The following is a 12,546-nucleotide window of genomic DNA, read 5'->3' on the forward strand; positions in this document are numbered from 1 at the left end:
TAGTCATGGTGACCCTCTTAATTAACATGCTGGCCTCAGGCCCAGTTATCCATCACTTAAACAGCTTTGGCAAGGCCCAGCATCATTGTGTTCTTGGTCATGCAGCAGACGATGATTTTCAGGTTTCCCCTCATGTCACCTGACTGCTGTGGAGAGGTTACTTAACTTAGCAGTAACTTTGCATTTCAGGTTTAGGAAATGATTGAGGGCTGTAGTGGCTCAAGTCCGGGTTCTGTGAACTCATATTTTGGTCTGCCTGTTCTTTTTTTCAGTCAGGTTGGATGATTACATACTTTTAATGGGACATGCCATCAAGTTAATCTTAGAGAAACGTGGATATTGTTGTGGATTATTGTCTTTGACTAAAACTATAGGTTTAAATATTTGCTGCCCTTTAAAAATGTGTGAGCATTTGTGAGTCTATGGAGTTCAATAAAAATTTATGTCAAATTCAAGTGATCCTTTCACTGGAAGAGTTCATATATCTATGTATAATCTATGTCTCTTCTATCCCCATGTCTAATCTATGACCAGATCTTTGTCTAGTCTATTTATATGTCTAGTCTGTTTGTCTAGTTGTCTTGGTCTATTGTAACAGTGTATACGAATGCAGACAGATTGTAAAAATATATATACAGCTTTAATGGGGAAATAGACTTACAGAACCACCGTTCCCGCGGAGACCAGGAAAGCAGAAGCAACGGCTGGGAGCATGCTCACCAAATTTATAGGCAAACATTAGCCCGAGGCGAACACGTCCCCTTAGCGGCAGGACTTATCCCTACATCTCCCCTTTTTGTCTAAATAAGACAGAACTAAACCAAATACAACTAAATACAATAATAACAAATAATAAATATAATAAACAATATTGAGAACAAAAGTTTTGCTAAACATTCTATCTCAAGGAGTCTAAATAATGTAGAGAGTAACTACAATTATATAATCTTCAACTCCGTCAAAGATCTGAGAAGGGAATAAATATTACTTAACAAACGAGATATATCCAAAATGTGCAACAATTGACAGAGACTATTGACTACCTGGGCAATCACCCAAAGTCTCGTTTGCAATGTTGAATCAACCAACTTTGGCTAAGGCATAACATAACTGACATACCATTATTAAAGGCAAGGAACTTTTCAAAACTATCTTACCCTGTCTTGGCAGGATATGACAGTCCTGTTTTATCCATTGATGCACACTCTGTATCTCTGTCAGTGGTTGAGGTATGGGCATTTCTTTGCCCAAAGGCCAGTTCTGCCAAATAGAAAGGCTCCAGGTGGAGTGTCTTTGGTGCTCAACATTCTCTCGGGAATAGAGTGGTGTTGCCAGGAGCAATTGTGTCTCCCTATCACGAAACTCTGCGTTAGATTAAAGGCCATTTTCTACAGCTCTTTGAAGAGGTTGAAGATTATCTATCTATACTAAGTATAATCTCTATATATCTAGAGAACCTGATTAGTCTAATTATAAATGACAAACTTAGATGATTATTAATCTATACAATTCTCAATATCTATCTAACTTAAAGACTAAGACAATAAACAACTGTGTAACAAATGAGGATAATGACCTCCAAATATAAACACTGTACAAATATACATTGCAATATGGTAAATATATATCAATACACAAACATTATAAGTATCTTAATCAGAGGTAGAAATGTACACTGCAATATGGTAAATATATCATATATATATATATCAATACAATATATGTCAATACATAAAAAATGTTTTAAACAGAGATAGAAACATGCATGCATACAATAGTCAATATAATTTAACTTTGTATCAATATACAAGAATCGATACCAATATATTTGTCTAAAAGCAGTAAAACTCACAATTATAAATCTATTATCCCACCATTCCCCCCCCTTTTTTTTCAAAATGATCCCTGAGCTTATAAAATTCCTCCCCCAACCTCCCAACCCCTAAATGATGTCCCTAAACCCAGGGGCAAACTTTACTGGGAGAGGGGATGTCATCCTCTAGAATTACTTCCAGCTGTCATGGGGGTGATGTTCTTTATGGGGGATTCTGTGAAAGTAAAATGATGGTTAAATTTCAAGATCAATGTCTTTTAAAATTGAAAATAGTCTCTGAGTATTTTGTGGAGGTCTGGCCAGAATATTGTGCAAGATGTGCACTATTTCAGCTAACCAAGTTGGGATCATCTTGTGCAGCTGGTATCCAAAACAGGACTTGTAGTAGTGCTATCAGTATCATGACGTCATCATCAACCAGGTAGAGTTGTTGTTGTGGGGTCCCATCTTCTTCCTGGAAACTTCAAATGTCACTTCAGGAAAAACTCATTGTTCATTGTGAAAAACTTAAACATTAATCATATAGACATATATAGACATATATATATATATTCAATGAAAGGCATGATAGATGTATTCAATGAAAAGTCTGATAGATATGAAGAAAATCAAAGATGTTTTCTAAACTCATATTTCTTTCTGTCCCATATCATGGCTCTTGACATGAGACAGAAACTCCAGAAACTCTGGGTTTTTCTCTTACTAACAGGCTTGGAATTGGAGAGGGACTGAGCCAGAGTCGAACTTCAAAACCAGCTCTACATATTTATAAAGAAATGTTTAATAAGACATATATATATATATATATATATATATATATATAATTAATTCTTACAAAATGTGCCCATCCATCAGTAATTAAATATTCAGGGTCCCTCAATTTCTTTGAAGATGAGTATTTTCCTGTGGAGATAAGAAAAGAACCCTGCCTCCAACCTATCTGTATTTCTTACCATCAGTATGCTCGCCATCCTTATGAAAGAATTGTTATGTATCTTTTCCAAGTGGCTTCTCTTCTTCAAACCGAACCTTTATTAATTTTGACAGTATCCACAATTTTTCCTCACCTGTGGAGATAAGAGCAAACCCCCTTCCTCAACGTAGCACATCTCCTGGCTTCCATTGTGAGGTCAGCACATCCTTGAAATAAACTGGTTGATTTAGTTCAGTAGACTTTTCCATTATCCAATGTCTTTCTGCAGCCATTGTTCCCTTTTCATTAGCATTAAGAAAATTCAAGGTTAACAAAGCATTATGTAACCTATTTCTGGGGGTGTTTTCCACCCCTTTCTGTTTGTTCAACATATCCTTTATAGTTCGATTTGATCTTTCTATGACTGCTTGACCTGTAGGATTGTATGGTATACCTGTAACATGCTTGATATTGTAATAATCAAAAATCTGTTTCATTTTTCTAGAGACATAAGCAGGACCATTATCCGTCTTTATTTGTGTAGGTATACCCATGATAGCCATGACTTCTAATAAATGAGTGATTACTGAATCAGCTTTTTCTGAACTTAAAGCAGTTGCCCACTGAAAGCCTGAATAAGTGTCAAGGGTGTGATGAACATATTTTAATTTGCCAAATTCTGCAAACTGGAACACATCCATCTGCCAGATTTCATTCCTTTGGGTGCCCATTGGATTAGTCCCTGAAGGCAGTGGCGTTTGGTTATAGAAAGAGCAAGTAGGGCATTTCTTTACAATCTCCTTAGCTGTTGCCATGTAATTGAAAACTCTTTCTTCAAACCTTTGTTATTAACATGATGTTTTTTATGAAATTCAGAGGCTTGTAGCACACTACCAATCAATAATTGATCAACTTTTGCATTATCTTGTGCTAGAGGACCTGGCAGACCCGTATGGGATCGGATGTGTGTTATGTACATAGGGCAAAGCCTGTTCCTGATCAAATCTTGAACCTGGAGAAACAATGAGGTTAGTTCTGTATCCCCAGGTATAAATTCAGCAGTTTCAATATGTAAAATAACTCTTTCTGTGTATTGTGAATCTGTAACTATATTAATAGGTTCTTTAAAATCCCTTACCACCATAAGGATGGCATATAATTCCACCTTCTGGACAGAATTATAAGGACTTTGATCCACCTTACCCAAGTCTTCTGATTTGTAACCTGCCTTCCCTGATTTATTGGCATCAGTATAGAATAAACAGGCTCCAGTTATTGGAGCATCACGGACGATTCGAGGAAGAATCCAAGAAGTTCTCTTTATGAAGTTAAGCCTCTTGCTTTTTGAATAGTTGTTATTAATGTCTCCCAAAAAATTAGCACAAGCTCTTTGCCATGGTTCATTATCTTCCCAAAATTTCTTTAGTTCATCAGCAGTGAAAGACACTATAATTTCTGCTGGGTCTATGCCTGCTAGTTGACAAAGTCTCAGCTTGCCTTTTTTAATTAATTCAGAGACTTTTTCCACATAAGTTTTCAGTTTCTTACTTGGTTTATGTGGTAAAAAGATCCATTCCAAAATAATATCATCTCTCTGCATTAAAATTCCTGTAGGAGAAATTTTTGATGCTAGTATGATGAGAGTACAATCGAGCTCTGGATTCACCCTGTCCACATGTGCCTGTTGTAATTTTTCCTCAATCATTGTCAGTTCCTTTTCTGCTTCAGCTGTTAATTCTCTGGGACTGTTTAAATCTTTATCACCATCCAAGGTTTTGTTCAAATGAATTATTAGATCAGGTGTTATTCCAATAGCTGGTCATAGACTGGAAATATCTCCTAACAGTTTTTGAAAGTCATTAAGAGTCCATAGGCGATCTCTCCTAATTTGTGCCTTTTGTGTCTTGATTTTTTGCAAACCTATTTTATAACCTAAATAATTAACAGAATCTCCCTTCTGAATCTTTTCAGGAGCGATTTGCAATCCCCATTTAGGTAAAAGTATCTTTATTTCTTCAAACAGTCTGTTCAAGGTATCCATGTTTGAATTGGATAACAAAATGTCGTCCATGTAATGGTATACTATAGATTTGGGAAATTTCTTGCGTATTATTTGCAATGGTTGGTTCACAAAATATTGGCACAGGGAGGGGTTATTTAACATACCCTGGGGGAGAACGGTCCAGTTGTACCTCCTCGAAGGTTGAGAATTGTTATAAGTAGGCACTGTGAAGGCAAATTTTTCTCTATCTTCTTTTTGCAAAGGTATAGTGAAAAAGCAATCCTTTAAATCAATTACAATGAGAGGCCATCCTTTTGGTAATAAAGAGGGCAAAGGAATTACAGATTGCAGAGGGCCCATAGGTTGAATAACCTTGTTGATGGCCCTGAGATCTGTCACCATTCTCCATTTACCTGATTTTTTCTTAACCACAAATACAGGAGAATTCCAAGGGTTGGTAGATTCTTCTATATGTCCAGCATCTAATTGTTCTTGTACCAGCTGTTCTAAAGCCTGTAACTTTTCCTCAGCTAAAGGCCATTGCTTTGTCCATATTGGTTTCTCAGTCAACCATTTTAGAGGCAAGGCTGTTGGTATCTCTGAAGGGACATCAATTGCTTGTTCTTGAACAGCCCGAATGGCTGGTTTTCTCCGTTTGTAATATCTTTTAATATTATTCTCAGAAATATAGGCTCTAGATTTAGCAGGAATGTTAATTTCAGTATTCTATTGTTGTAATAGGTCACGACCCCATAAATTTATTGCAATATTGGCTACATATGGCCTTAATTTTCCTATTTGTCCCTCCGGCCCTATACATTCAACCCATCTCGTGCTCTGCCTTACTCGAGATAGGGTTCCAATTCCCAGGAGCAGAACGTTTACATTCTGAAGAGGCCAATACGGATACTATGATTCTGGGGTAATGATACTTACATCAGCACCTGTGTCCAGCAGGCCAGTAATAAAATTGCCATTTACACACACTCCAAGTTTAAGTCTTTGATCATTTATTGAAGTTTGCCAAAACACATGTAACTTATCTTTCTGATCATTATTGCTTGTAACAGTAGGCATGGGGCTTCCTAATTGTCCTGACAAGGCACGTTCACTGCAGAAACTGGAAATGACTGAACCATGTTTGCCATGGGGGCCTGTGAGGCCCCCCCTCTCACGTTTCCCGTCTGTATCAGGTTGCCTTGTCTATCTCTTGTAGACCTGCATTCATTTGTCCAATGTCTGCCTTTTCCACATCTTCTACATAAACCTGAAGGCTGAGTCCTCCTATTTCTGTTATTTCTAGAAGATGCATTATTATTATTATTTCTGAAAGATGCACTGTTATTATTATTATTATTATTATTATTATTATTATTATCTCTGAAACTCCGTTGTCTACAATTCCTTTTCATATGACCCATTTTGCCACAATTAAAACATTTGTTATTCTGGTGTCTCCTTTTACCATTGGAAATTGCTTCTTCTACCCATGCTTTAGTGCCATAATCAAATGTATCAACATTGAGTGTATGCAAGACCCATTCTTCCAAGGGCGCTGATCTGAGCTTTAAAGGACCCCAAAATCCTTTTGCATTCCACATTTGCATTTTCATAAGCCAAAGACTCAATCATTATACGTCTTGCTTCTGGGTCAGATATCCCTATTTGTACAGCCTTAGTTAATCTTTGTAAAAAGTCACTAAAGGGTTCTCTCTGACCCTGTTTAACTCTGACAAATGATTCCATTCTCTGTCCTGGGTCTTGTACCCTGTCCCAAGCCCTTAAGGCTGCTGTAGTACACATGGAGAGTGTGTTTTCATCCAAATTAGCTTGTTCCTGAGGGTTGGAAAACAGCCCTTCACCTAGAATTTTATCTAGGGAAATGTCAATTCCCTTTGCTTTTTCCTGCTGTTCTAAAAGTCTAGCCTCTTGCCTGAATAAGCATTTCCATTTCAATTGCTGTCCACTCTCAAGTACTGCAGAGCTCAGCTGGAGCCAGTCAGAGGGGGTTGCTCTGCTTGTCGTGACCCAAGATCTTAGCATCTCTTTAACAAAGAGGCTTGCATCCCAAAAGTCATAACAGCCTGTTTAATTTCCTTGAGGTCATTCATATGGACAGGCTCCCATGTATCCTCCTTGATGACCCTAGGGTTTCTGGAACCAATCGCCTTCTCTGTTGTTATTACTGGAAAGGCAGGTAGAGCTGTAGGTAATTCTTTGTGGAAATTGTCCCGGAGAGATTTACCCACAGATGTAGTTAAAATTTCCCCTTCTACCCTTTGCTCTTCTTCATCAGAATTTAGAAATTCCTCAATCTTTTCAATTCTATTCACCATTGCCTTCTGCAATGTCTGAATCTCCTGTCCAGAATTATGTTCCAAAGCCTTCATTGAAGATTCTAAAGTATGAAGTTTGTCCATTAGAGATAACATCTCATCTTTGGACATAATTTTTATGGCATAAACCATGCCTTCTTGTATTGACAATCTTTCCGCCAATCTGTCATAAGCTTTATACAAAATTTGGTTGTCACATTCAGCAGTTTTGATTCTCTCAGTTAATGTTTCATTTCCTACAGAAAGGGACTGAATCTTATGGTCCAAATCAGCTGTTCCCTCTTCCATAGTAATGAATTTCTCCTTAATATCAGCCACTAATGTTTTAGTTCCTACAGAAAGGGACTAAAGCTTACGATCCAAATGAGCTGTTCCCTCTTCCATAGTAATGAATTTCTCATTAACATCCGCCTGGAGAATTTCAAACTGATTCTTGAGAAGATTGTTGTCATTCTCAATTGTTTTTAAGCGTTCAATCTCTGCCTTAAGAATCCTGGATTCGTCTCGTAAAGACTTTATCATATTTCTATTATCGAACCATTTAGTGCCAATGAAAACTACAAATCCCAGAAGGATCCATAGATGTGGGGTGATAGACACCTCTTGTAAAATCTCCCACATGGTACAATTAAAAAACTGTTAAATTCTTGAATAGTAACGTGTTCAGACATTTTATTTATAAAAGAAAAATTTTTTACCTGCAGTGATCGGTTCCTGCCAGTGGTGGTCTCTGTGTTTTTGGAGCCTGTCCTAGAACTAGCTCTTGTAGACCAGGATGGCCTCGAACTCACAGAGATCCGCCTGTCTCTGCCTCCCGAGTGCTGGTATTAAAGGCGTGCACCACCGCCTGGCCGGCCTTGAACTCACAGAGATCCAACTGCCTCTGCCTCCCAAGTGCTGGGATTAAAGGCGTGTGCTACCACCTCCTGGCCGGCCTCGAACTCACAGAGATCCGCCTGCCTCTGCCTCCCAAGTGCTGAGATCAAAGGCGTGGGCCACCACCACCCGGGCAAGTCACTTTGTATCAGACCAAATCTGCTGCTGTGGTGGCTTTTGTTGCAAAACCGCAGGTACTTGAGATTCTGCTAATTCAGGCAGTGGGGTTCGGCTGCAAACTTAGCCAAGGTAGGCAGAATGGGCCTGTGTGGCTGAGTGGTTCTTGGACTCAGCACAGGGGCCCAAGTCAGGAACTAAAAAACAGCACCCGGGAGCGTGCTGTGTTAGCTAGCTGGCTATGCGCTTGAGTAGGGGGCAAAATAGCCCACGTTGGATGCCAAAATGTAACGGCATAAACGAATGCAGACAGATTGTAAAAATATATATACAGCTTTAATGGAGAAATAGACTTACAGAACCACCGTTCCCGCGGAGACCAGGAAAGCAGAAGCAGCACCTGGGAGCACGCTTGCTAAATTTATAGGCAAACATTAGCCTGGGGCGAACACGCCCCCTTAGGGGCGGGACTTATCCCTACAGTCTATGTCTAGGCTATGTCAACTCTGTCTGTGTCTATGTATTATATATGTGTAAGTGTATATGTATGTATAGCACCAATATAAGCATACACATGTATACAATGATCTGTGAAACAGAGATTGCTGAAATACTGTGATTGTGTATATAATAGAAAAGAATAAGCTAGTGGATGGGAGGGGCAATAAAAGGAAGAAGTTCTTAGATTCTGCCCCCCCTCCACATTCTCACTCTCTGAAAGATGGTCCTTGTATTCATGGCCCACCTTCTTTGTAGGTTACAACTACGATTCCCACAACGACCCCGCAGACTTCTTCCTGGAAATCATTAATGGACATCATTTCTCTGCTCTATTAGACACAGAGGAAGATGGCCATGGATGTACGTGAGTCTTCTAGAGTCACAGATTTTTAACTAATTGATTTCATTAAAACACAACTATTGCCTCAGGGATCAGCTTCTAGGTAGCTCGGGATTAAGAGGGAAGCCACAGGGCTGGTGAAGATAAGACCTTTTCTATCTAAGGGGTTAGGAAGAAAGACACTCACACATTCTGTTGATCATATCCTTCTTTATTCATCAGCCTCTTCTGATGGACTGACTGGGTTGAATCTGTTTGTGTGGTCACAGCTGTACAAATGTGTGTTTATCAATTGTTACATAAAGTATTTCCTCATTCCAACGTCCCCAAACTTAATCTGCATGTCTTTTTGAAGAGAGCATCAAGTGCCTTCAGACTCTATACTTTCGTCAAGCATTGTGTGCAATACAGAAATAATACAAGTGCCCAGCTGTGCATGAGGTATCCTGTGACCAAGGTCATGGGTGCCCACAAGGCCCCCTCAGTCAAACAATCATTGTCCTTCACATGGATTCTTCAAGGTCAAAGTACTTCCAAGAAACAGCTGTTTATCCTAATCTCTGTCCCATACATTGATTTTCCTAATTTCCTATGCATACAGGTGACATGTTTTTTATCCCCCTTATAGGATTAAAAGTAAAGTTATCCCAGTATGCCATATACATTTATGTCTAAGTAACGTATTGCAGATCAACAGAGCCTAAGCAGAGAGAAAACATCTCTTCACAGACAACTCCCTCGCTGGTTAGCATGGTGTATACTGTGCCTACAGAGAGAATCAGTAATTCTACTGTATATCTGTAAAGGTAGTCTTACAAGGAATGCTAAAGGAATCACAAACTGAAGCTTTGTACATAAAAGACAATCTGTCGGCTGTACTTAGATACTCAGGGTATATACCCATCTATTACTAGTTTCTTGTATCAGGAAAATGGGATGGCCACATGGACACCAAGACCTGTGTCTGTATCTGGTAAGTAAAAATACTAAAAAAGAGACAGCTCCGCCAATGCAAGAAATCCAATTAGGTCAAATCAAACCAAATCAAAATGCCCATTGTTTTATTAAGAATGATGCTCTTGGGTGGCCGAGAATCTGGAGGGGATACAGGATAGCAGGGAGCCCATGTAGATCTGAAAACCATGTGTTCCTCTTCTGGGAGCACACTTAAATACCCTGTGGGAGTGGTCCTGATCATCCCCAGGGAGGGTTCATGACGTGGCATGCTGGGATTTGGAGTCCAGACCCAAGCAACTCTCAGGACACGTTGGCTCAGATGGATGACAGGGTGCTGGGGGACTATGCTCCCAACTTCAAAATATCTGTTAAACATGAAGAGAATTAGTTCCAGCCTGGCTCCTAAAGAATTCAATTGTTCTTTAATGTTTAAGCGGAACTGTTATCTAAAGCTGTTTCTAAGGTGGAACTCAAAGGTCTTGGCTGAAAAGCATTTTTTATATATACTTTTATTTTATCAAAGTTCTATATATTATTACCATTTAGAAGGTACAGCTTAGGGAGTAAGTCATCTTCATAATAACTCAAAGATAAAATTTCCCAGAAGATCATGATGTTTCCAAGGAGAAAATCATTACCTTACAAGCAGTGGGGGATTTCCCCACACCCAATTCAACCATGCTAGATGTCAGGAAAAGACAGCAACAGCAAGAGAGCAAGCAGGCAAAGGGAAAGCAGAAGCAAAAGAAATCCTGGGATCTATGATCTCAGAAGTCCTTGCCTAACTGAGATGATCAAGGGATTTCCTCCTGGTGGGCCAACTCCTGGAACCTCAATCAACACCTGCTGCTCCTCTGACATGGTCTCTGGCATCATGGCCTCTGGTACCCAACCACATGTCTCATTAGAAATAGGTCTTATGTATATTCAGTGTCTAAAATTAACAGGCTTTGCTATCTCTTATTGCTGGTATTTTCAACTTAATTTACAAAATAACATTTATATGATATTGTCACAAGGGAAATTTCTGCTTAGAAGTAAATGTAACCATTGTTTGTCATACTATTCTTATTATTGTTTTAGAATGGTTTGCTTACGTAGCGAGCCTGGCCTTAAATGTGTGCTCTTTCTACATCACCCCCCAGTGTAAATATTACAGGACACTGTCACCATGCCTGATTTTGTTTATTTTAAAGATCTAATACTTGGCAGTTTATACATTTGCATAGACATTCATGTTGCGAGGAGGGGCCCCTTCTTCTGGGCCATCAGGCTAGCTTAGAAACAAAATAACCACACAGAATCTGTATTAATTAAATCACTGTTTGGCCCTTTAGCTCTAGTTTCTTATTGGCTAACTCCTACATCTTAATTTAAGCCACTTCTTTTAATAACTATATCACCAGGAGGTTGTGCCCTCCAGCAAAGTTTCAATACATCTACCTCTGGCCATTGATCCATGGCATCTTTCTGACTCTGCCTTCTTCCTCCCAGAATTCAGTCCCACCTTCCCTGCCTGCCTAAGTTCTGCCCTATCAACAGACCATGGCAGTTTCTTTATTCATTAACCAATGAAAGCAACACATAGCCAGGCAGACCTCCCACACCACATTCACATAAGGCAGAAAACAGGGACCAGATGGTTGTTTTAAGTAGTATATATTCGTAAGGGAAGGAGGAATTTGTTAATACTTAGAGATGAGAAAATGTCATTTGGCTTGCTGTGTCCATAGGGTAATGGGCGAGTCAGGTCAGTTAGGGACATTTTTCTAATCTGAAATTACACTGGAGTAATTTTATTATGATCCAAGTTTGGTAGGCTGAAGATGTAGCTCAGCTAGAATGCTTGCCTAGCATGCACAAAGCCATGAGTTTAGTTCCAGCACATAACTGTGTGTGAAGGTGCATGCCTGCAATCAGCACTTGAGGCAGAGACAGGAGGACCTGGAGAAGTTAAAGATCACCTTTGGCTTCATAGCTGCTTTGAGGTCAGTCTAGGGTACATGAGAGGGTCCCAAAGAAAAACTGACATATAATTTATGTCTTAGTCATGAGTACTGTCTCAGAAAAATCAGTTAAATTATTGTCTAAATGTTTCTTACCTTTATCCATTTTTATCCCCAAAGCTGATGAACATAAAGAGCTTTCTGAGAGACAGCACCAAGTCACAGAAGAATTAGCCAATATATATGCCCAGTCCTCCTTATACAGTGAAATGAGAACTGAACTGGATCCACTCTTGGGGGAACAGAATGCAGGGAGGAGCTCAGCCTTGGAGGAGATCATGTGGGTCACCCCTTTCTGGCATCAATTCTGGTGGATTATCTGTCGATCATTTAAAAACATCAAGGATTTTCGAAGGATGATTATAATTAAGGTAATCTGATGAGTTATTTTAATTGTATTGTGAAAAACTCACATAGGAGCAATTTGTTTCTGAGTCAGTCTACTGCAGGGCCACACTTATCTTCTCCTCTTTCCATGTGTCATCTCCACTCTGCCTGGCATAGAGAAATATTCAATAGAGCAAGTATACTACGATTAACGTTTTACTTACAGAAAAAGTTTCTGGTTGTTTTTTATTCATAGAAGCTATAATGACTAACCAAATTAGGAAATTTAATTCAGGGAGTGCAAGGAGTCCAGCACACCTGGGAGCCCCTCAGACCT

At 39.2% G+C, this 12,546-nt stretch overlaps 1 protein-coding gene across 1 annotated transcript in view; it reads left to right on the plus strand.

The window, feature by feature from the left end:
• LOC121440977 (ATP-binding cassette sub-family G member 3-like) overlaps positions 1 to 12,546 on the plus strand; it is a 55,318-nt gene that overhangs the window by 16,989 nt on the left and 25,783 nt on the right. Inside the window, exons 7-8 of the mRNA XM_041642081.1 lie at positions 8,835 to 8,939; positions 12,003 to 12,253. Coding sequence (XP_041498015.1) covers positions 8,835 to 8,939; positions 12,003 to 12,253 — 356 coding nt within the window. The remainder of the gene's footprint in view (positions 1 to 8,834; positions 8,940 to 12,002; positions 12,254 to 12,546) is intronic.

This window comes from Microtus oregoni, unplaced genomic scaffold, assembly GCF_018167655.1.
Source record: "Microtus oregoni isolate MIOR12 unplaced genomic scaffold, Mior012 000072F_ref0000427, whole genome shotgun sequence".
In the NCBI taxonomy this organism is placed as follows: Eukaryota; Metazoa; Chordata; class Mammalia; order Rodentia; family Cricetidae; genus Microtus; species Microtus oregoni.